Source organism: Pomacea canaliculata, linkage group LG11 (assembly GCF_003073045.1).
Source record: "Pomacea canaliculata isolate SZHN2017 linkage group LG11, ASM307304v1, whole genome shotgun sequence".
NCBI lineage: Eukaryota > Metazoa > Mollusca > Gastropoda > Architaenioglossa > Ampullariidae > Pomacea > Pomacea canaliculata.
The window spans coordinates 228,811-254,071 of NC_037600.1; the positions used below are offsets into that span (position 1 = coordinate 228,811).

A 25,261-nucleotide genomic window follows, 5' to 3' on the forward strand; every position below is an offset into this window, starting at 1 on the left:
ATATTTAATATCCTACAATAAAAACAACTATCTGTGATACTCCGTTTTAAAGATCATTTCAAATACATTTACTTGGTGTAAATTTTCACAAATATAGGTTTTGTTGTCTTGAAGTAAAATCAACTGAAAGACTTAACTGTATAGGACAAAGAACTCACAAATAGGGATGCAGGTCAAAAGTTCGACAATCTTAAAAATATTTATATATATACACACACAAGTTGGCACTAACCCTGGGTATACTATATAGTGGACAGACAGTACAGTTGACACTAACCCTGGGTACACTATATAGTGGACAGTTGACACTAACCCTGGGTACACTATATAGTGGACAGTTGACACTAACCCTGGGTACACTATATAGTGGACAGTTGACACTAACCCTGGGTACACCAGTGGACAGACAGTACAGTTGACACTAACCCTGGGTACACTATATAGTGGACAGTTGACACTAACCCTGGGTACACTATATAGTGGACAGTTGACACTAACCCTGGCTACACTATATAGTGGACAGTTGACACTAACCCTGGGTACACTATATAGTGGACAGTTGACACTAACCCTGGGTACACTATATAGTGGACAGTTGACACTAACCCTGGGTACACCAGTGGACAGTTGACACTAACCCTGGGTACACTATATAGTGGACAGTTGACACTGACCCTGGGTACACCAGTGGACGGATAAACCCAGGGAACATAACTACGATGGAGTGACCTCCCTTCGGCTGTTAGACCGTTCGCTGGAATGTTTGACAGTCACTTTAATACCTTTTTTTTTTATCGGAACGATGAATCTGTATAATCTAGTAAAATTATTCTGGTGCTGTGCTTTGTAATAATAAATATTCGAAAGTTTGGTCTGTGTAGTCAGGTAAAACAATATGGCCGTCCTTGGTTTCACTTCGTCTCTTGCGTATGAAGGAAAGTTTCCTGGCTTGGCATTCTCCCTCCGACGTGCTTTTCTCACAATTCATGATTAATCATTATCAAAAATATTCTTTCAAACTTCAATTTCTGTGATTTTCCTTAACTTTTGCGTGTAAGTCAATGCAAAATAAGAGGTTGATGAACAGTGAAGTATAAAATGTATCAGAACCAGCATGCTGATACCAAGTCGCCAGTCAAGTCTCAAACTCCCTCCGTGACCTCGTGTGTAGAGAAGCCACAACACTTAAAGGATATTCGTGTGCTTGGGAGAAAGGATGCTGAACCGAACTTAAGTGTAACTGAACTAGAGCTGCTAACGGCAGTAAGCAGTCATGATTTGTCTACTGCCAGCAGTATAGCTGACGACTGCGGTAGTGTTAGCCCCGGCAGATTGAGAAGAAAAGAAGTATTATTGCAGGCTTCGCTTACTTCAAGTGAGTTTAAGACACAGCCAGAAAATCAAAGACGTAGCAGACCAGTGAAATCATATGAGGTACGTTTGTTTTTATCTAATCATAAGAATGTTAAGTTATTTCAAAATAACAAAACAGAATCAAATAATTAGGTAAACGTGTTTTAATTCAATTAATTAAAATGAAAAAGGGGATGACTGGTTTAACGATCACCAGTATGAAAAGGACAATTTTTTTCCAGCATGAGGCAATGTGCAATTAAGTGAGTAAAGTTTCCTAATTAACCACTTGCCAGTTTATTATTCATTTATTAGCTCATTAATTTAATTGTTGGTGAAATCAATGAAACTGTCCACTAGGTTGACTATCTTTTTTGAGGTGAGCTCATAACAAAAGTACTTCTCTCAGTGACTGGGCCTTTTTTCCCTCTATATTCAAAGTTGTTTGTGTTATCTATCATCTGAGCTTGCATTGCAGTCTCTCATAGCTGAACATTCAGTTGGAGTTAACAAATTAAGAACTATCATTTAAATTGACACTGATCAACTTTATTTGTCCTAGTGGACAATTTAGACATGGGAAGGTGTTCTAGTTGCAGTAAAGTTAAAAATTAAAGTAGAACAAGTTCGCTGCAAGGTGCAGCGTTAAGATGTATGTTAGCACATGAAAGGAAGGCAAATTATATAAATACCATAAAACAAACAACAAACATGCAGTACTGAGTATTAAGCCATTGGTCACTTTTTAAGATATTGTGATCATCAAAACCGGCATCTTTAGCTTCAGTCCTTTAAATCCATTCTGTACAAAATGGTAAACATGTTTTTCGTTGCAACTCGACCTGTCCATCTCCATTTGTGCAGCTTATCCTGAAAATATTATAGCTGGCTAGCTTGAGGAACTAGTGAATAATTACCTAGAAAAATGCTCTGCTAAGGAAGAGATTGATAAATGAATCTTTTACTTATCTTTGAAATATTAAGCATCTATAGCCTAAACTTGGATCATGAAGACTTCCACCGTCTTCTACCGACAGTGAGAGGAGAGGGATCAGATGGACCATGACTATGACAGCAACAACAACGCTGGAAGACTTGGACTTTGCTGATGAAAAACAAATGCCTTCTCAGAAACAGCTGGAAACCTTGGCTTGAAGGTCAGCACGAAAAAAGCTAACAGTATGAGAGTGAACGCCAGAGTCCAAGACAGCATCAAACTAAATGGAGAAGAGATTGAGGAAGTTGACAGTTTCGCCTATCTTGGGTCCAAAATGTCAAACAAATGTCAAATGCAGAGGTGGAGATTCGAGCCCGACTGGCGAAGAACTCCACCGAAGAACTGAAACTGAGTCCATCAACACGCAGGTTCAACAAAGGCGTTGGCAATGGATTGGACATGTGCTCCGCCAGCTGACAGCAGACCTCTCCAGAGTCGCCCTACGATGGACTCCAGACGGCCAAAGAAAACGAGGCCGCCCAAAGGAAACTTGGAGAAGAACAGTGGAAAGGGAGATGAAAGGAAAGCGATGGACATGGGGTCACCTAGAGCTGGTTTCAGCCAATCGACATCGGTGGCAGACTCTGGTTGAGGCCTTATGTGCAACTGATGGATGAAGAGTACTAGATAGATAGATAGACTAAGCTGCCTACTTGTATCTAAACTTTTCTTTAACCCTTACCCATGTTCTCTAAGTATAAACTTAAATTTAACTGATTTAGTGAGGGCAGTCTTACTGTATGGTTCTGAAACCTGGAGAGTGACAAACACTGTCAACAACAAGCTCCAGACCTTTACCAACTGATGCCTATGACATATTCTGGGAATAAGATGGCCTGAAAAGGTCAACAGCAGCCTGTTGAAAAGAACCAACCAGAATGCCACTAGCCAAAACATGGGCTGGATAGGACACACCCTGCGCAAATCAGCTGACACCATTGCCAAACAGGCACTTGACTAGAATCCTGAGGGAAGAGGAGAGTTGGGAGACCAGAGCAGACTTGGAAAAGAACAGTAGAGAGCGAGGCAAAGGATGTCGGAACCACATGGGCCCAACTGAAGGGGGGCTGCCCAAAACCGGATCTGCTGGAGAGGTGTTGTTGCGGCCCTATGCTCCTCGAGGAGTAACAAGGACTAAACTAACTAAACTTTTTGCATTTAATTAAGTATCCAGCTGGAAACATGTCAAACACCATTTATAATTAATTTAGTATTCAGCTGGAAATAAGATAAACATCATTTATGATCAATTTGTGACGGTGGCCTTTTGATGGTGTATTATCAGGCTGAATCTTTCTTGCGAGTGGATGCAACTGCTCATGGAAAGAAAATAAGTTTGCAACATGATGGTGAGTATATTCTGAAGGCTTGCTCTTTGTGGGCATTTAGTTGCTTTCCCAATTCATTAAATTTGAGTGTTAAATGAAACTTCAGTCAATTAAACATTTGAAAAATATGCGGAAACCAGAAACATGGACTTTATAGTAAAAGGTTAGCATTTTGTATTGATCTGTTTTTGAAAGCACCCTTTATGGGAATAGATGTTTCCACTTTGCTTTTGATTGATGATGTCCAGAGTTTCCACCTACCCCCCATACCTATGTGTTCATGTACCCAAAGGACGCATAAGGTTTTAGCTCTGATAACAAATTGCATCAGACTCCAGAAGATTCAACCTCCCCAAAACTAAACAGCTTGATCATTGGTGAAAGACAGCCACCATATCAATGACAGAAGTGGGATATAAAGGATAGAACATCATCATACAGAATTTTGTTTTCCAAATCCCTATGACAGTGGTGTCAACATCACATAGAATGTTGTCAGCATCATGTAGAATAGTGCCAGCATCATGTAAAACAGTCTCAGCACCATGTACAATGGTTTTAGTATCACATAGGATGGTATGCTTAATGCTACATGTGTGTCTTTCTAGCAATGATTCTTACCTTCTGGAATCCAACCTTATGCAACCTTTTTAAGACTTGTTTAGGCACAGTTTGAAAAAAAATGAAACCCACAAAATCTTAACACCAAGAAATAATAAACAAAAGATGTAATCTTGGGTTTATTTTATTGTACTTTTTCTGTAACCCTTTGAGAAGTATTGCCCTCGTGTCTGTGTGTGTGTGAAAGAGACAGAGAGAGTTAGTATGACAATGATAATTTAGAACTTTCAAGAACATGGATTTGTCCATGTGTGTTTGTGTGTGTGTGACAGAGTTAATAAATATAAAAATGATAATTTATAACTTTCAAGAACATGAATTTGTCCATTTGTATGACCATGTATCTGATTTCTTTGGCAGGATTTAATTATTTTAAATTTTGCCCACATTTAGATTTCTTCCTATATAGAAATAGAAAGTTAATGACATGGTTAAAATGTTGACAGTTTTGACCATACACAATATTTTCAGATGCACCAAACAATAAAGAAAAGCAGCGGAGGTGGTGTGTAAGAGCAGGCTTGGAGGCAAGACAGACACCAGCATATTGTGAGTCTCATGCTTCAGCATTCTGCAGACCCTACAGTTCACCTACTCCATCTTTGGGGTAAATATACCATTTTTGTTATTTTTTAAAATATGAGTTTAATTTAAAATATTATTAAAGGATCTTATTTTGAACTGTTTTTCAGTTGGATAGAAAAATGAAGGGGCTAGTTTTGTGAAATAGATTGTAATATGGTCAAGAAATAAGAGTACAACAGATTTATTAGGCTAAAAGTAGATAGTTGGCAACCTGCATTTTTTTTTTTTTAACCCCTCCTCCCCCGACCCCCAAAACCTCTGTAAGGCCTCTGAACAAATCCTGATCAAGGGACATTGCATAACACAAGACACCGTGACAAGGGACACCACAGAACACAAGACACTGACAAATCATCTGTTGCACACATATACTAGTACAGGTCAAGGGACAGAACTGAACTAAGATTTCTATATTGGAGAATAAAATTGAGTTTTAAACTTTGAAATAATCTGTAAAGTTGTGTTTTTGTGAATATTATTTTCTGTTTGCCAGGAGTAGAAGCAGAGATCAAAGGTCACCATCAAACATGTATGTCTTTCTAAACCCAAACATTCATGTTAAAACGCCATTTAAACACAACATTCACAAGCCTCGAGATGCAGAGGTTTGTATCTTTATTTACATTCATGTTAAAAGGCGATCTAAACACAACATCCACAAACCTAGAGATATAAAGGTTTGCATCTCTTACAAACTCAAAAGATCAATACATTTTTTTATATTTTGATGTACTTCAGTGTGAAATTGTGTTGTTGTTGATGACAGAATTTATCTGTTTTATGGTTGCATATCTATATATTTGTAGTCTATAGCGTTCTCTCTTTATATATAGTAAAACACAACTAACCCTCTCTTTATTTATATATTTTTTCTGACTGTTTGCTATGTTTTCTGTTAAAAGAAGACCAAACTGAAGTCACCCTCACAAAACTTGAAGGAGCTGACAGCAGCAGCCACATACCATGTCAGCCGCATTTTAGCTGCATACTCTGGGAATGAACCTGTACAGCCAACTGGACATCTGCTGAAAGGAAGGTATGTGTCCTAAATGTGTACAGGGATATCATCTTGAAATGTGTTTATTGTGCTTACAACGATTTTGTTATAAGATGCAAAGGTATATTACGTAGGCTTTAAAGACTTTTGTGTATTGCAACGTGTGTTTTGTGCAATGAATTTGAAATGTACAGTTTGTTTGATATATTGTGATTTTATAACACTTTCTGTGAAAAGGAACACATACTAAGTCAATGATGTCAGATTAAAATTTTAGCATGTGTTTAATATTGTCAGTGTCAAAAGGATTTAATTTTTGGAGCCAGAAATTTGAGTTTAGGTGACGAAACTCTACATTTGACACAAAAGTGCAGTTTTTGTGATTTTGTTTCAGATTGAAGCCGATGTATCCTGTTGTTGTAACAGGTCCAAAAATAGAACATTGTAGGGGAATTTTATCAGGTAAAATGCCTGCAGTTCAGTTGAAAAAAAAGTTCCTTGCTAAGATCTTGCATAGCCTAAAGACATCTATGTCACAAAAATATAAAAATCTGAGAGACAACATTCTTTGTAAGGAATACATTGTGTTATTTATTTTTATATATATCCCTTGGTAGGTAATCGCTGTCAAACTTTTTTTTGTATCTTTAAATATGTATAAAAAAAACTTCCATATTTCTGTGATTTAGTAAAAGGTCATGTTGAAATGACTATTCTAAGAGAGATTTCTAGTTATTTTTAATGAAAGAGTCAGTCACCTAACTAAATAAGCTCAGTCATTTTATATAAACTTGATAGCAATAAATAATACTTGAAACATGTTCCTTTTGTTCATATGCTAGCCAGTTCCTTATGAATTTTCATAGTAAAATGTACTACTTAAATCTGTTGTAGAAACTCGGTCCTACTTTCCAAGTGCCAGCCGAACTTTCCAACGTAGAAGGCAGATAATGATGCAGTTGAAATCTGGAGACAGACACTTTTCCTCACTCTCCCTTTGTCAACAAAAAGGCTATGATTCTGTCCATCGAGTTTCAGCAGCCTCTAGTGCTGAGGATTGGGTCAGCAACAGTGGAGAAGAAAAAGAGTCTGTAGAAGATGATGGGGATGCTGAGATTGAGATAAATGAGAAGGAGACATGTGAAATCATGTTGAAGCAATTGTGAGTAGAAACATTAGAGTTGAGACAAGACCTGCAGTCACATTGCATCGTTGCATCAGGCATTGTACTGATGAAACATTTGATCATTGAACTGACGATACATTCTATTATTGGCTCAAGTGCTTACAAGGCCAGTTCTACCATTAGGTGAAGTGGTAGGCAGTTGCAGAGGGTGAAAGCACTAAGAATAACCTGGTAGTTAGAGCACTGTCCAGTTCTAAAGGCAGCAAATGCCCCACTCAAGCTAATTGTTGAATGTGCCCCAGATTCCTGTCGGGGTTGGGAGGGTAAGACAAGGAGGGATAAGAGATTGGCACCTCCCTCGTAAAACAGTTAGCTCCAAAAAGGTGCGGTGTCTGGCATCTCACCCTTTACCCAACAACAAAACAATTAGAGGGCTACTTTTCCAAGCACTATACTGCCCTCAGAGATCGAAAAAATTGTTTAAAAATGAGTTGGGGAGAAGACAGTGTTGTATTACCAAGACTAGTACTGATGCATAATGAAGAGATTGTATATTTAAATTTGAGGAGCAAACAAAGAAAATTTGTTGGATTTGTTATCATGAGTCAGGCACCTCTCCTGCCCTGACAGCAAATGGTTTCATAAATCTTGTTTTGTCTTTGTATCAAGCCAATCACTTATAATGATAAAATCTACCTCCCCCACCCCGCCCACCCTATTCTGCCAAGAATTGTATTAAAGTAAATAGATACGGTTTATAGCCAGGAACTCCACAGCTTGAGCTGTAAACCGCTCTAGTGTATGGTTGTGAACTCATATAGCGCCCACTGTCACTGAGCCCACATGCAGCTTTGCTTCATCTGTGAAGACTGGTAGTGGAGTCACACAATGAAGCCTCCAGGCTGGTGCTGTAGTGTCAATGCATGCTCTGCTCTGGATGGGCAGAAAGTAGCTACAGTCAAGGGACGAAGCTGTTAGGTCATTGCTGCAGCATTGACATCCTTTGAATGGGGCAAAAAAGTTCAAAGGATCGGACACCACCTCAAGGAGTAAAAGGTTGAGGTTGTTTAACACAGAGTAATCACCACCTGTGGGTGGGATTGGGGATACGAACTCTTACTGTACCTAACAGTACGAAGTATTATAAAATAATTTACTTACTAATGTATGATTTTACTTTTTTTTTTAGTAAAGGAAAATGTGTCTCAACAAACCAATTTACATCAACTGAACAAAATAAAAGTAAAAATGTTCATACTGGCTTGCCTGGCACAGTCTCCTGTGCGACAAGGGTGTCTCTTCTCTTCAGAAAAAATTCCAACTGGACTCCCCTTTCACACAGTCATCCCTTAACTGGCACGTGTCACTGGGGGAGCAATTGGATAGCTGTGGCAGTGGACAGGGTTTGCCACTCTTGCCTATTGTGAGCGATAGTCAGCAGGTCCTGTACAGGACGACCAGTCTAGTCTTTGATGTTCATGTCAGTTCTTTCTCTGGGCACCATGATGTCGGCCGCCCTCCACGGTGTCTTCCACAGGGTGTCATGCCTGGTCACGTGACCAAAGACCAGCTTACGTCACGACTGTTGACGTTCCTGGTGTCCTACAAGTGTGGCCATCTTGTTTCATCCAAAGTTGTTGGTTCTGTGTTTTTTGTATGAAATCTAAGGCAGCCTCCTCACTTGTTCTCGAATGCCTGGATTCTCCTTTCTGTCTCGGTGAGCAGAGTCCACGTGTCACATCCGTAGAGCAGGATGGACGCTACCAGGCTTTGTACAGCTTGTACTTGGCAGTGAACCTTATCTTATGGCTATGCCAGATCCCACCTAGTCTAGCCATTGCCGCTGTTGCTGTTGCGATCCTGATGTAGATATATGGGGTGGAGCTGCCGTCCTTGGAGAGGGTGGCTCCCAAGTACGTGAAGCTGCTGACCTCTTGGAGCCTGAACCCCGTTCATAGAGATCTCTGCTTTTCCCTTGCCATTGATCATCACTTTCCTCTTTTCAGTGCTGGTCTCCATTCCATTAGCATGTGAACTGTCTGTCTGTTGGTGAGGTGTTGCAGTTCTTTGTTAGTGCCTGCTAACAGATCTATGTCGTCTGCAAAGAGTAGGTTGCACCTCCTATTGAGATGAAAGTATGATGGTCATGGAGAGCAGGTAAGGGTGCCCGGCGGTCAGTGTGGCTAGTTGTTTATCTCCGTTCAGGGGAAGGGCTGGTGTAGCGAAATAAGCAAACATTTTCATGGAATTATTTGTCAAAACCAGCATATAAATAAAGCGTGAATTGTATGTGTTTCTTTATGTTATTTTTATATAGATTTGAAATGTAGTTATTCCTTAGCAGACGATCAAACGTCCGCTCGCGCAGTGGTCTCAAACGAAGATAGCACACGACTCACATCTGTTTGCGATCTGCGAAGAGAATGTTGAAACAATTCACTTGAGGTTTGCAATCAGCAAAGAGAACGCTTAGTCTACCTCGGCTTCTTTTATAAATGATAAAATGAGCTGTACAAACTTCCATGAACTGTGACCTTAATCGCATGCACAGACCTCGAGGAGACGTTGATTCTGGCGAGGACGTTGGGTCTCGCTACATGGGCAGAGACCCTTTAGTAGCCCGCTGACCCGCTGTGTGGTGCGCGGTAAATCAGGGGCGCTGGGGGGTCGGCTGGCTGCTGCAGGAGGGCATCCTTGGTGGCCTGGTCCAGAACGACCTCTTGACCCACATCCACAAGGCACATGGTGTGGTTTGGGTAAATGCTTGTTCATTTTGGATGGCAGCTCTGTCCCCATAAAAATACTTGCTTTTGGATATTGAAGACAAGCAGACGAATATTTGGTGGTAGTGCAGGCAGGTAAATAAAGCAACTGCCAACACCTGAAAATCTAAACACTCATTTATCAGCACGCAGGATAGAAAACACACTTGGTAGATTTATAAGCGAATGATAGATGTACACACATTCAGACATGTAATACTTGAATGTATGCATGCATACATCAAACAAGCATGCACATCTTTATACATACGTATGAACATACTCGTACACACACAAAAGAAGGAGTAAGAGTTGTGTCAGACTACCAACACATGTATTTCATATTACAAGGTCGTATCAACAAAAACAGATATTTTATATTTACAGGGTCGTATTTTTTTTGTCGAGGTTGTTGTCAAGTGCGAAGCGGGCACCACTATGTAGAAATGAGTGGAGTCTGCAACAAACAAACGTTTGGTGAGAAACACCACCCAGAGGTGCAACTGTCTGAGTGGTGTCACACAACACCTGACACCTGACACCAATATCAACTGTACCCACAAACAACACTAGACCTCAAGTTGCACAAAGTAATTCGCAGAAAGATTCTGTTTCCGCAGACAGCAGAATGACAGGTAGAAATTGCGAAAGAATGAGAGTGTGGACCAGCGGTTGTACAATATTTGTAGTGCTACTTCTCTCTCTCGCTGTTTATTTGCGGTTCTTTGCGTTTATTTGAAATGACAACAGCTGGTGACCGGCGTCCCTTCAGTCCGTTGTGTACGCTTGGGGCAACATGGTGCAAACAAAGATTATCTGTCAGACAGAAGAGTTTGAAGAACATTGTGGCAAGTATCTTGATATTTTTTGTAGCATGTAAAAATGGTCGCCTGTGATGAGTAATGCGGACAAGAATCAAAAGTGAAGTTCTTTTTTTTTTCTTATTTTCCGTCCATAATATTTTTTTTTATTTCGTGGTATAACACAGCACAGCAACACAAAGAGTAATATATACTACACAGAGCAACAAACGAAAAACTAAAATCACAGAACAAAACAGAAAGAAGAAAACACACAAGCAAAAGTGCGCGCACACACACAGCATTGCAAGTGTGAGAAAATTTCTATCAGGTTCCCGTTGTTGTGTCAGTTGGATATCAATCACAGAAAGATTGATGACATCTTGTGTGACAATGCCCACAATGTTTCAAATATTTCCTTGTGAGGTTTTTATCGCAGACTGCCTTGTGGAAAGCCGCAAGCCCAAGTGTCTATAGAAATGTTCAACTTCCACCTCATGACCTTAGAAAAGGGGTCGGCAACCTTTAACACCCGAAATGCCATTTGGATCCATTTTCTGCGGAAACAAAGCACCTAGAGCAGCAAATACTTTTTGACATCTAGAATGAAGATAAAACTGTATATCAGTGGTTCTAAAAGTGTGGTCCGCGGTCCACTAGTGGTCCGTGGGCAGAAGTCAGGTGGTCCGCGGCTGACAGTCGTCATATGTCAGCAAAGTGATGTTTAAAGTGATGTAATCTGAAGACAGCAGCTGTCCGTTCTCCACAGTTACCATCTTTCATTTAGTCCAAGAAAAGAAACAGAATATTTTTTGCAAATCACATCACTTTAACAAATTCTCTTTAAAACTGTGTCAATCAAAGTTGTCTTCGTTGTAGCTTACGCTGTTCTCGTCGCCGTTGTTGCCTAACATGACGTCGTCGTCATCGCCAGACGCTGTTCTATAGTCGTCGTTGTTGCAATGGCCGGGATGCTCATTGGTAGACATGACCTCAGCAACCTTTGTGTCTCTTGTCTTAATTGCACTTCTTCCAAGATGTTTGACATCTACAACCGAATGACTGGACTTTTAGCTGTTCATTCTGTCTGGTTTGTTGAAAACAATAGCAACATAGTTCATAGAAAGAAATAGAAAAACGAAAACATAAAAAGAACTAATCAAAGAGAGTAAGATATAGTAATTTTACTGACTGCAAGGTCTAGCAACGTAATATCCCAACTTATCAGTTTAAGTCAGTTTGAGAGATGTTCCCTTCATTGCCATTACTTAGCTAAATTTACAAAAACCTGCATCTATTCTTAAAGTCATCAGCATTATTTCTTTTTGAGTATTACTATAAAAAATCTTAAATCAAAATGGTTAAACAAAAAAATCTTTTGGAGTTCAGAAAAGCGTCAAGACCTCACGCTGAACTCCCTCCCGGCTACTTCATTGAGCAGTTTCCATCTGATACAACAGTCCCACTCCATGTCCTCCGTCACTCTGCTGGTCGCTTTGCTTGGAGTACCTCTCCCCCACAACTTTGCTGCTCCACCAAGTGCCTCTTTAAACAGTTTCAAGCGAGTTATTAGCACTCACATTTTCTACAATATCTTTCAAGTGCTTGAGCTGTTTTCATGGGATAAGGGCTGAACACGTCTCATGGTGTGAGTGTCTATATCACATCACCAGCACACACAAAATGCACAAAGTGCATGCAAAATGTCATCTCCCTTTGCATTAGGTTGAATGCACTCAAAGTCTCTTGTATGACCTCAGAAAGGTCTGCATTTGATTTTTGTGCTAGAAGGAAAGTCAGTATTTGTAGGTGTTGGCAACTCTCTTGGTTGGCATGGTTACAGAGCAGACTTGCAAAGTATGCATTGTTTTAGGATACCTGGGTGACATCAGTGAGGCTGCATGTTTATGAACTTTGTCTTTTGGCTGCATGCAATCATAAACACAAAAATGAACACAAATAGAATGTTTCAAGTCCTAACCTCACCTAGGCAAACCATTCCACAAAATACCCAGAAAGTGTCACACAATGACGCATTATTAATGACAATAATCGCTAAGTAATGAATATTTATAGATATATACGGATGAAATACTTCGAAAACAACATGAAACAATGCGATTTTTGAAGGAAACTTTATCACATTTTGTTGCTGAACACACATTTTAGAAAACTGGAAACATGATGTAAACACTAACGAATGAAAAAAAGGGTAGGAAATGTTGAAGCACTTGTTAGCTCACAAAATCCCTCAGACTGAATGAATGGACAAGATTTAACTGCTGTTTCACTATTGAGTCATATTGTTGTTATTTTATGTAACAGAAAAAGCTTTTTGACAAAGAAAATATATTTTGTTTAACAGATTTTTACAAAATGTATCACTTACATGCATGGTTTGTAGCTGCGTAGCTAAAACTTTACAAAGCATGGATCCATGTCTATGCCTTCACTGCAGTAAATGAAAGAAAGTAATTGATTTTGTAAGCATGCCCATATAATCACATTGAATACGCTTTATGATCTCATTAGGAACAGAAACCTGCAGAGATGATGCTGCTCTTGCAAGTTTTTGGGGAGAAAATCATCGCTATGAGTGTGTGTTGTGGCCCTATGCTCCACTGGGGGTGAATAGGAACAAGAAGAATGAGTGTGTGTACTGATGTGTAATGATATGCTGTGTGTATAGAGGAGAACTAAAGAATAAGGACAAGCAGATATGAAGGCATGAAAAAGGCTGTTCAATGAAATATCAGTATCCACGAGTGAAATATAAATATCAATGGATGACTGTCCACAGTTTTTGGCAAGAAATCTGAAAGCTGGAAATCTTCAATATCATGATTGTGTATGTGCATCTCAAACAACAATTCCAAAGGTAGTTTTCATCTGTTTATGACTTCATCTAGCTCAAAGCCTGTCAGTCTACTAACATGGCTTTGTTGTAACATAAACAATGTCTTATGTTTTGAAATTGCACAATTTTAGGTTTAGTAACTTGCAGATATTTTGGCTGGCATTGCCTACAGATATGTCATCATCAGAGCACTTCCCTTCAGCACTTTGTCAGTCACCTGCACTTTCAGTCTATCATATTCCATCTGAACAATATTCCAAATTCTGCAAGCTCCCTGTGTTCTCAGACTTATCTGTTTGTTGACACAGAAATATTCTGGAAACTTCCTACAAAGTCTGCTGCTGATTCCATCACCGTCGCCGAGGGTGGTGATTTGAAGGCTGATAGGGCCGGTGTCTGCCCCTCCCACTTGAAACTGGCTTCTTGACGGCGTTGACACTGCTGTAGCGACTGGAGCCAGGTGGTGCTGTAGGCACTGTGTTCAGTGTAAAATCTTTCTGAGTCTGTTGCATCGCCCTCAGCTTGGCTTCAATTGCTCGGATGGTATTGACAGTGCTGTGCAAAAAAGAAGCACGAGCAAGTATCAGCATGAAGACCAACAATAAAACATTTGTGCATTCATGTGTACTTTATAGTCAACCTCTTCTCCTGCAGTGCACATAATGGATATAGTTCTAAATGACAGCAATATCCTTCACAGTCACAGATGTCCCTGCATTGTGCACCACTTATATCATCTGTATAATAGCTGCCAAAAAAACAAACTTTTTTGGCACATAAAATTTATGATAGGTACAAATTATTCACGTGAAACTAATAAACAATCCCTGGCTTACTCTTCTTGAATCTTGCCAGCTGCAATATTGTAACTTGTATGGTGATACTGTCAGTTTTAGAAATGCCCTACCCTGTATTTTTCATTTATTACCAAAACTCCATAGTTCTGTGTGGTGGCTTCTGCAAGCTTTATCAGAGCTAATGCAGGGTTTATCATCTGTTTTAGGTCAGTATTACATGTGCACATCCTGAAACTGATATTCTTTCTTGTGCAACAGTATGGCAGTAGTTCAACAGTCTACTGTGTGGCAGGAGCTACAAGGATCTACTGGGTGGCAGGAGTACAGCTATCATCTGTACCTTTCTTGCGTGGGTTCTGGCCTGGGCTCAGACAATGCTGACAGAGTCGTGAGAGGGGCTTTTGGTTCCTGAGGAGAAAAATTGTTTGAATTCTTAACAGCTTTTTGTCAGTTATTTTCTTAGTTTTAGAAGGAATGAGCTGCATGGTGACGGTAAATAAATAAATGCCTGTCAACAAGCTCACAATATCTTGATGTTGTATAACTAGACATACAGACATTCTCCTCTCCTCCAGACATACAAACATTCTCAACATCCTGTCTTTATTATCCAGACAGTGGCTTTACTTATCCGATCTCCTTTTCTTTCTCAACTTTACAGGTGAAACTTTAGTCTGAGGGTAGACTCTTCAAAGGTAAATAACAAGAACAATATTTTGGAAACCACATAAGAGTGAACTGAAAAATTGAATCATCAATAATCTGTAACTACACCTAAGCGGCTGTACCACAAAGATAAGTTGACTTCAACACAAACATTTAACAAAATAACTGATAACAGTGCACATTGTAACCCTGTGGCATAAAACCTAAACCTACATACCAGTGGTACTTCATTTTTAGCCCAATGAACTGCAAGGCGACGCGACAATGCCAGTTTCCCATTGAGACTCTTCATGGCTTTTTCTGCTATCTGCAGTTCATTTCAAAGACCAAAAAATACATTCATAATATGTCTACGTTTAAAACTATCTTAAAGCCTATCACAAGAAGATTCCAGCTATCATATACTGTGCCTGCGTGACACAATCTCATGCCATAACCTCAGTTTGATTTTTCTATGCACACATGTAACATAATTTAACATGCACAAAATGAGAATTGAACTGGCAAATCTTTTAAGCAAACAAGTAGTTGTCATAGAATGATCTTTCAAAATTATTTGTAAGCCACAACACTGTCAATAAATCATCAAATTCTTTCAATCAAAGCACCTTCAACTCACCTGTCTGGTTGCATAGGTCACAAAGCAGTAGCCGCGCGGCTTGCCTTTGTCTGGGCCATGAATGTGGTAAACAAAATCAAACCGCTCCAGTTCCCCATATTTTTGTACCAGCTTCAGCAGGACAAATCTGGACATATATGCTTTTAGGTCATGTCTTAATGTTATAACAATACTTTCTAATAGTTCTATTTTAACTTTGTACTCTTTGTTGTTGATGAACTTTGAAACGTCATATTACATTTTCACTCTGTATCCATAAAACATAATGAAACAGGGCATAAAAGCTCCAATTAAAAACTTACTCAGATATCCGTAGATCCAGATTGCCAATCCAAAGACGCCGATCATTTGTGGCTTCAGATTCATCTGAAGAAAGCTGAGTGGTTGAAACACCACTCATTGCCAAACTTGACCTGCCAAGCATTTTAAAGAATCTATACACCAACATCTCAAGATACTCAGCAGCAGTAATAAGTTTTTGAACAGGCTACTAAAAACTTAGACAAATCCTTAATTTGTTTAATTAAGAATAATGGGTATTTATAGTTCGCAGCATCACGATCAAGATAGATCATAAACCAGTTATGATAAATGAAAGATAACAGTAGACAGTGATGTACATATAGACACACTGAACAACATAAAGATAAAACACAAGAGTAGAAAGTAAAGCAATGAAGGAAGTTACATGATGGTTAGCATGACAGAAATATTTGAAAGGAGTTAAGAATTCGGGGATAGTACTTTGTGAACAGATTTGTTTTCACAGAGCGTTTGAATGCAGCCTTGTAGTCCGAGTGGCGAATGTGATGAGGAAGAGAGTTCCACTGCTTAGCAGCACAGAGGGAGGACGTCCGTTGTCCGTATGTGACTGTCTTTGTGGGAGGGAGGGTAGAATGTGCATGTCTCATGAGGAGCCAAGGTTTCAGGCAGGAGTGTGGACAGACAAGATTTCAGTAAAGTAGAGGGGCCTTCAAAGAATCCATAGCATAGAGTTGAGAGCTTGTAGTCTATTGTAGCTTCAACTGGTAGCCAATGAAGAGAGTGAAGAAGTGGTGTGACATGTTTACATTTGCGAGTCCAGTAAACAAGACGAGTATGCCCAAAGAAAATTTAAAAAGTGATGTAAGCTGAAAATATTCCATATAAAGTTGGATGATTTTAGCTTTATTTTTCTTGCCTGAAATCGACTGTGCAATAGTTGACTGACTTCTACTCTAACCTAAAGGATAATGCTTGCTAAAAAGGTTAAGCACTTTAAATATAATCCACTGAGGATAACCTGATACAGGATTAAAAGGATCATGATTTCAAGTCAGTTCTAACATATAAAACAAAACTAAACAAATAAACAAACAAGCAGACCAATGATAATGCACAGTCAAAAAACACTTTCATTTGATTAATATACAATGATTACTAAGTGTAATATTTGAAGTATTTGAAAATATTTATTTTAAAATGTGTAATACAGGTATAGGAACCCTTTACCACTACATTTACAGGTCTATGGCATAATATTATTGTAAGTGTTTGGTTAAACTAAGTTAAACTCTGAGTATTTTCAGTACAGGACCCAGCAAGCTGTTGCTGTGGACAATACCAACTACTTTCCAATATTATGAAGCAGATATTAATCACAATCAAACTGAATATTTAAAAAATGAAATACTACTTGAACACACTACAGACAATACTACTGAAATACAGCACAGAAGTAACAATTTTCAACATTCTTCTTCTGTCACAACTCACGGATTTGCTGGTAATCATGCTTGTAATGAATTCCTGCTTTGTACTGTCAACAAACTCCCTTATTGTCAAGGTAATTATTTTCACACATACACTCTCTCTCTCGCTCACACACAATGTACACTAGCTCACACACACTAGTATACACATACTGTACACATGCACTCATGAATGCACACTCAAACACATACATTCATGCATGCACACTTATACACATACACTCGTGCATACATACACTGAAACACAAGTGTGATCAAGGTCTTCTGTAGAGGTCAGTATCATTACTTACCATCAGGAGGGTACTAAAGTGAGTATTAAGATCTTTATCAGATATATTTGGTATTAGTGCTTGAGGCAACATATGACACCAACCACCAGATGAGTTGCAGCACTGTGAACATCGATTGATTTGACATTTGCATATAAAAACATGAAACTACTTATCCTTTGTTTCCATATATGCACTTCAATGAAATGACAGTTAAATTCCAAGGTAACTGAACAGTATTCCAGATCAGAATATCAGTATCATACACATCAGAACTAATTTTCACATAAGAGGAATAAGGTTTGCTGGAATTATTTTGTTTTCTGTGACAGGTAGTGGTGCTTTAATGCAGAGAATGCCAGAATGATTAAAGCTCGATGTCACACTGTATGGATCCACCTCAGCAGGAAGTATATGTTCACGGAAATATTCTTGCGATATTTTCAACCCATTTCCCCTCTCCTCATGATGGGCTTCCACTAACAACTTCTGACCCATGGTATGGACTGTGATCTCTTCTGGTCTAAAATGATGCAGGTCAAACTCAAGACAGAAATTCTTGTATCTATCATAGTTCTCCATCAAATGGCCAGACTCAGGCATATCATCTTGAACATAGTAATTGCTCAGATGCTGATGATTTGATTTGGCTTCTAACAGACTATCACTCCTATTCCTATCTTTTTTAAGCCATTTAACTCCATTGGAGACTGGCAGAGCTTTCTGGTATGAAGGACTTAATTGTGAGGATGCAAATGTCACCTTACGTTTGCTATGATGAGGCTGACAGATTCTGATAGGTAGGTCAATCTGAAATAAGCCATCCATTTTATCAATGCTTCTACCCAGCTCATGATGTACATGCATTATTTGTTTGTGTGGACTAGGCAGCTGATTTGCATAGCTTGCACATGATGATGGAATATTCTTCCTTGGCAGCAACAAACTCACACCATTTTCAGATACATGCATTAACTTTTCATAACAACCAGGTTGCGAGGAAGAAATATTCCACCTTGACTGAGGTGGGCTCAAACCATTCTGAGATATCCGCTTTATCTGTTCATGATATCTAGGCTGTTGACTTGTGTATGATGATGGAACATTTCTCCTTGTCTGTGATGGACTTGCATCATTCTCAAATACATGCATCATGTTTTTATAATGACCAAGCTGTTGACTTGCAAATGAAGATGAAATATTCTGCCTTGACTGAGATAGACATTGATAGTTCTCAGATAACAACAAATGAGGATGAACAATACTCCTTCTGCACCTGACATCAGCCATTGTAGTTTTCACAATCAGGCTTCCCTTTAACTTTCCACAGAAGTTCTGAAGATGCAGCCAATAAATGAAACTGACAAGTTTATATCACCTACAGTAAAGCTATCACTGCCTTCCTTTTCACTGATCCACACTGTGATTTTTCAGATGGTAAATGGGTTAGGTGACAACTACATCAGGTACTGTAATGTTGAAATTTAGCAGTTTTCTTTCTGTGGCTAAACAATTAATTTAATCTAAACTTTATCTCTCTCAAGATGAAGGCTGAATACTTATAATGCACAGTCCTAGCTGGCATTTAATGAACGCTTGGAAAGATGCACACATAGCACCTTCAAGTTCTGCAGCTAACAAAGTGAGAAGACCACACCAAGTTGATGTTTAGCACTTGATAAACTGGTCTTCACATAATGGAACAAGTTCTTAATCCAGCCGCCAGCTTGCCTAGCAAGATTTCCATCCAATGATTTTGCAGTCACAAGGCCAGGCATGAATCACCTCCCACACAGTGCTCTCTTCTCTCAGTCCAACTGTTCAAATCCCTGCCTCCCAGCCCCACAGATTTAACCGAACGCAAACAGCCATACATTCAGTCAATGCCCAGTGAGTGACTGGAGACAGAAAAGCGTTGGTTTATGTAAGGTACAAAAAATTACAGTTAACTGCTAACCAAAATCATTAAAATAAAAGTGACAATTTTTTTTTTTACTTTCTCGAGTTACATTTACAAAGATTCTAAGTGGTATGTCCTCGATACTTACCTGAAGCTTTGTTTAGTTTGTGTCGTGAGCGATGGAGTCACAGTAGATGACAAAGTATTTCAGAGCTAATCACTGCATCTCAGAAACACCTGAACCTATATGCCGGTTTGGAGATAGCATATGAACCGTAACTGTAACTATTCCTCTTCAGATCCGCCAAAATGCACGGCAGGTTTAACATTTGTTGAGATGTTCTTCTGCTGTTTTCAACCGTCACACGTTTCCTGCTTTCCGCCGCCAGAGAGCCGTCCAGGGGAGGTAAATACTACGGTTGCAGGAGGGGAGTGAAATGTAGTTAAAATATCCATCAGGAACTGTGTTGTCTCACCAATAAGAGCTTCCTTAACTCAAAGGACGGACACTCGGCCTTAATTCTCTCTTACATGAATGCCTATTGTTTCAACTGTAGTTCCTAACAAATGGTTGTCCAAAATCAAAATGTCTGGAACTCTGGAAGCTTAATTAATTTGTTGAAGTAGTACTAACGACTCATTAAATGTTATAAATAAAGGAGTGTATAAGATTGTTACAAACCTTCCCTCATGCCATCCATCCGTACCAATATATTAGCTTCAATCAAAACCCAGTTTTGCAATAGTGACCAATAAGTGGTAGACTAATTTGTAGTTTCCATCATGACCAAGAGCAGTGAACAGTCTGTACATACTTCTACATCAGTGTAGTGACTTGATGATGCCCAGTTCTTTCTTCTTTTCTTTTTATTTTTGTCCAGCTGCGCCAGATAAGATGGTTGAAATTCGGTGTACATTGTTTGTTTGATGTGTAATGCACATTATGCAATATTACTCTCTGGTAACAGGAATGTCGGGAAATATATTCTAGTGACGTGAACAGCACGTAGGGTCAGTCTTCACGTCTTTACGTCCTGGGTTTGTACTGACACACGGGAGGGAATTTGCAGGGTTCAGGGGCAGTCTGAGTGGGGACTGTCTTCAGGCTGCCACATAAAGACAGGTGACAGCACTGATTGCCAGACAATATTGCACGAAGCGCCCGGTACCTCGGTGGTAAAACGCGTGTATAGTACTGTCCACACGCGCTCCACGCTGTCATACATGTTCACAGGGATGGTCATCGGCGGTTCCCTAGAGCTGCTCCAGTTCCTCCCGCCCCCCTATGGTGCAAAACATGTCAAACCAGCCAGCCTGCTGGCACCTGTAACAAACGTCCACTTTGAGCCCATCATCAAATCATCAATCATCAAAGGCAACTAGGAGCAAGGGCCACGGATCGAGTGATCAGAATGTTCACATACAGCCGATTACTCCTGATGATAAAGCTGTGGTGTCATGCTGGTTGATGCAGCTTTCAAAAAACAAAACAAAACCAACAACAATACTTCTTCTTATATCTGTAACATAAGTAAAAATCGAATTTAAACCTAACCATGCACACAACACACTTACTCCCCACCCACCCCTCACACACACACACACAGACACACGCACACACAGAGACAGAGCGGCAAACAAGTCAGACATAGAAAGACAAGTCTTGCCAGTTCTAAAGCAGGTGTCGGCTGAGCCCACGACCACCAACACGCCCTAGTGTCGCAGGGGGCATTCTCGCAGGTGAGCACGTGCTGCCAGACAAGATTTGCTGCGAGGCCAACTGGTTCTACAAATAAACACGTGGAATGCCAGTCCTGCCCCCTGACCAGTCACAAACTTGTTGATGTGAAGTTTGGTCCATTTATTTATAAATACCTGGGAAAATCAAATCACGCACTTATTTGAATTGTCCGCCCTTCGAGAGTTTGTCTGTGGATCCTGATCGACATCGTTGTGGTTCGTGTCTTTCTTTAAGAAAACTAGTTTAAGCAACTGTTCCAGGCGTGACAACTACTGGCCAGCTGTCTTTAATAAGAATACCTTCAAAAGAATTACAGGTGGTGCCGCTGACATATCCGCAAAACGTGGGCTGGTGGACACCGCCGGTCTAAACTGTGAAGAAACGGCTGCAACAAGATCGCCCAGCTCTTGCAGCAGCAGCAGCAGCAGCAGCAGCAGCAGCAGCAGCAGCAGCAGCAGCAGCAGTCCACCAAGGTCAGCGATAGAGCCGGAGAGAAATACACTGTAGTGTCACGTGGTGTTGGAGGTCACTTGGTTCACAGAGATGTCGCTGATCTCTCGCCACATCCCCTCCAGCGTGGAGTTGCCGCAGTGGGCGGGGCGGAGCCACTGGGAGCTGGTGGGGGCGGACGACTACAGCGTGGAGCGTCAACTGCGGCTGCTGGACCGCGAGATGCAGCGACTGGCAGGAGACATGAGTCGTCTGTACACCCAGGCCGGACTGACCGCAGGCACCAGACCCACCACTGCGCTGCTGAGGGAAGGGGTGACTGGTAGGGCAGCATCCACCCATCGTTAAGTTATCCATCATCATCATGCAGTAGCAATGTAGCATCACCTATCCGCTAAGCTCTCCATCATCCACTACCATCACATCCATCACAAAGACAGCCCGCGTAACCACATTTGTACGCAGTTAAACATTTACAGTAACATGTCTTGACAGCCCCTGATTTTAAACCTCATGATTAAAAAAACAAACAAACAAAAAAAACCAAGATTTTCCAAAGAAACTTAATGTGACATTCTTCATAAAGACCAAACTTTGTCACATAGTTTCCAAATAAACAAAATGTTTGAAAAACGGAAAACAAAGGAGTTTTCGAAAAGATTTGAGTCACGAAGTTACTAAACAGAAACTTGGCAATATTGTAGTGTAATATATAGCTAACTTACAAAAGTTACAAAAGTTACCAAGAGCTGTTGGAATATTTGGAATATTTTGTAAGTTAAGATGGCGACAAGAAAAACAGTGTCCCCTGTGACGTCATAGGCATGTTACAGTTGTGCTTTCAGCCCCTAAGTACATACAGGAAAACACTAATAACAATAAAGCTTTCACGCGGCGACTTCGTGTTTGGTTTAGTAAAGGCAAAGATGTCAATTTTTATTTTCAAAAAGTTTGCTTCCCTAAGGCCGTTAGACGTGACGTCATGACTGTGGTGGCAGGCGCTGACGTCCCCTGTCTTGCCCCGGGCGTCATGGCGGACATGGAGCGCTGGTGGGCGGAGCGCGAGGCGTTGCTAGGCGCCGACTCGCACGCGGAGACCTGGCGCCAGAAGGAGAACTTCCTCCTGGACAACCCCGTGGTGCGGGACAGCCAGGGCCGGCCTCAGTTTCGCCTGCAGTTCGACCTGCGACAGTTCAAACCGGAAGAAGTTACCGTCAGGACGATTGGACAGCAGCTGATTGTGCAGGTCACGTGACATGTGTGTGCGCGTGTGTGGGAGAAGAGAGGGGGCGGGGGCTAACTGATGACATTTGTGGTATTTTTCTTCTCTTTTCTAATGGCAAACGATGTTTTTTCCTCCATGTTTATTTTTGCGGATTTGTAAAAGCTTGTGCGCGGTGGTCCAGAGCTCAGTGCATCTCAATCCAACTTAATGGAGACTTTATTGTAGCACCTCTTGGGGCAGATGGGAAGGTCCATCCAGTTGGTTTTATGTCTCTTTTTGTACAAAAGATAAGCAAAAACAATTTTAACAAAAATCCACTTTTTTCATTTTATATTCGTCGATTATATTGAGCATCGTGAGACACAAGACAAAAGTTTAAAACTGAACATTGGAGTGGGTATCGAGTGGGGCAGGATGGTGTTTTCTGCATTTCACTCACCTGTCATTTCCCTGACAACTGCTTCAACCGTCAGCCCTTGTGTATGTTGCAGGCGCGGCACGAGGAGGCCGGTCCTGACAAAAAGGTTCACCGAGAGTACTGCCGCCAGTGCACGCTCCCTGGTGACGTCACACCGGAAGCTCTGGTCTCGCGCCTCAGTCGTTCCGGAATTCTGACCATCCACGCTCCACTTCCCGCCGCCGAGGAGGACAGGGTCATTCCTATCGACCGGTGCTAAGCCAGTGAACACTTGTCAGCCTCGGTGCTTTATTCCTTCAGTCAAATCCCTCACTCGATCCCTACTCAGTAAATGAGACTAACTAGAGTGACGGTCCTTTGCTAAGCTGGCTAAAGGGTGACCAACGTCCATCTCCTGTCTTTGCCTCAAACTTTGTGTCTTTCGCTTCTCTTGCCCCACTGTCCTGGATTGTTGTTGTTGCTGCTGCTGTTGCTGTTGTTGCTGCTGCTGCTGTTGTTGTTGTTGTTGTTGTCTTGTACCTGCGTCATGTGGCTTGTATTTTTAGGAAGCAGTTCGTTTACTACTTTATTGTAGGTCTGTGTCAGCAGCATAGTCTGCAAGCGCTCCATGGACTTTCTCGACGGTTGATGCAACTGTCACAGCACCCATCGCGGCGCCAGTCGGCAATGGACAGTAAATGCACTTCGCTCAACTCTCTGTCGTGTCTGAAGAGCATGCGCACTGTGATTGTTCCGGTTCTGTTTCTGTCTGCTCCATGCGCTACATCAAACTCACCTTTTCTTCTCGCGCTGTCTTTGTAAAGGTGAGCTGTCCCAGCATGCACAGGGTTAGTGTCAGGGTTAGTATGTGGTCGTACATGTCCTGTCTGCATGTTGTGGCTGTCATGTTTTGTACAGTTATCTTCCTTGTGTAAAACGCATTAAGCTCACTGCTAATGAGGAAAATGACTAAATAAATTCCCTTCATAATTATGTTTTCATCAAATTCTGATTCTGTTTAAACTTGAGTTCTGGGAATTTGTGTGTGGACCTTGCGTGTGCTGTGCATGAACACGTGTAGCAGCTGTGTGATGACAGTGAGACATGCAGCAGCTGTGTGAGGACAGTGAGACATGCAGCAGCTGTGTGAGGACAGTGAGACATGCAGCAGCTGTGTGATGACAGTGATACATGTAGCAGCTGTGTGATGACAGTGAGACATGCAGCAGCTGTGTGATGACAGTGAGACATGTAGCAGCTGTGTGAGGACAGTGAGACATGTAGCAGCTGTGTGAGGACAGTGAGACATGTAGCAGCTGTGTGAGGACAGTGAGACATGTAGCAGCTGTGTGAGGACAGTGAGACATGTAGCCTGACGCCTGAGTGAGTCTGCTAAAACAATACACGATCTCTCAAACACAGATTTGAATGAACAAACAAGCACACACAGTCACACACTACCCACTGTCAGTCACACTGGTCTACTGTGAGTTGTTTAAAACACTCCCTAGGAAGAACAGTTACAAATGGATAGCTTCCGTTGAGAAACTGTCGCCAGCCTCAATATGACCTGTACAGATCATTGTGCCAGGGGAGGGCAGTGTCACGTGGGAAGCAAGTCAAGCCAGTATATTGTCACTGGTCATCATGCCGACCACCGTGCTGTCATCACACGGACACCAAGAAGGTGCAGCTCCCCACACACGCGCACTTCTTGACACATAACACGTGACATGTTCCCGTCCCACGGCTCGGGTGGTCCGACCTAATGACCTCTGGTGGCCACAGCCACGACAGCATCCACACTGCAAACCCAAGAAAAAGTTGGTCCTGAGAAACGTGGCACAAGGCACAAAGTGAGTCGTTGAGACGCGAAACCGAAAGGCTGCAACTCGCAGGCATCCTCTCAGATGCCCCGGGGCAGTCTCGGTGCGCAAAGATTCTCTCAACGGAAGATACAATATTTATTTACAATAAATATATTTTGTGTTACTCCTCTATGTCTGCGTGCACGTGCGTA

At 41.1% G+C, this 25,261-nt stretch overlaps 4 protein-coding genes across 6 annotated transcripts; 2 read left to right on the forward strand and 2 right to left on the reverse strand.

Moving 5' to 3' along the window:
• The first annotated feature begins 724 nt into the window (after positions 1 to 724).
• On the forward strand, positions 725 to 8,521 carry LOC112575274. Its single transcript, XM_025257002.1, has 7 exons — positions 725 to 1,434; positions 3,636 to 3,699; positions 4,771 to 4,906; positions 5,378 to 5,489; positions 5,787 to 5,920; positions 6,276 to 6,343; positions 6,776 to 8,521. The coding sequence occupies exons 1-7, from the start codon at positions 1,099 to 1,101 to the stop codon at positions 7,045 to 7,047; spliced, it is 1,122 nt and encodes a 373-aa protein (XP_025112787.1). The 5' UTR covers positions 725 to 1,098; the 3' UTR covers positions 7,048 to 8,521.
• Positions 8,522 to 10,075: 1,554 nt separating this feature from the next.
• Positions 10,076 to 19,838, reverse strand: LOC112575278 (probable RNA-binding protein 18). Of its 3 annotated transcripts, none has more exons than XR_003101591.1 (9): positions 19,577 to 19,838; positions 15,811 to 15,921; positions 15,509 to 15,635; positions 15,107 to 15,196; positions 14,564 to 14,631; positions 12,959 to 13,981; positions 11,973 to 12,114; positions 11,454 to 11,617; positions 10,076 to 10,226 (listed from the first exon to the last, which is right to left on the reverse strand). XR_003101591.1 is itself a non-coding variant. In XM_025257005.1 (6 exons), exons 2-6 carry the CDS (start codon positions 15,906 to 15,908, stop codon positions 13,777 to 13,779), a joined length of 588 nt encoding a protein of 195 aa, XP_025112790.1. In that variant the 5' UTR covers positions 15,909 to 15,921; positions 19,577 to 19,838; the 3' UTR covers positions 12,689 to 13,776. The 3 variants fall into 3 exon arrangements, 1 of the variants encoding a protein (XP_025112790.1); XR_003101590.1 differs by having other exon boundaries at positions 10,076 to 10,585; XM_025257005.1 differs by lacking the exons at positions 10,076 to 10,226; positions 11,454 to 11,617; positions 11,973 to 12,114 and having other exon boundaries at positions 12,689 to 13,981.
• LOC112575275 lies at positions 15,928 to 19,570 on the reverse strand. The gene has a single exon (XM_025257003.1). The coding sequence runs from the start codon at positions 18,816 to 18,818 to the stop codon at positions 17,811 to 17,813; it is 1,008 nt and encodes a 335-aa protein (XP_025112788.1). The 5' UTR covers positions 18,819 to 19,570; the 3' UTR covers positions 15,928 to 17,810.
• A 1,433-nt stretch (positions 19,839 to 21,271) lies between the features above and the next one.
• LOC112575276 (heat shock protein beta-1-like) lies at positions 21,272 to 24,242 on the forward strand. Its single transcript, XM_025257004.1, has 3 exons — positions 21,272 to 21,941; positions 22,618 to 22,865; positions 23,336 to 24,242. Exons 1-3 carry the CDS (start codon positions 21,713 to 21,715, stop codon positions 23,519 to 23,521), a joined length of 663 nt encoding a protein of 220 aa, XP_025112789.1. The 5' UTR covers positions 21,272 to 21,712; the 3' UTR covers positions 23,522 to 24,242.
• Positions 24,243 to 25,261: the final 1,019 nt, after the last annotated feature.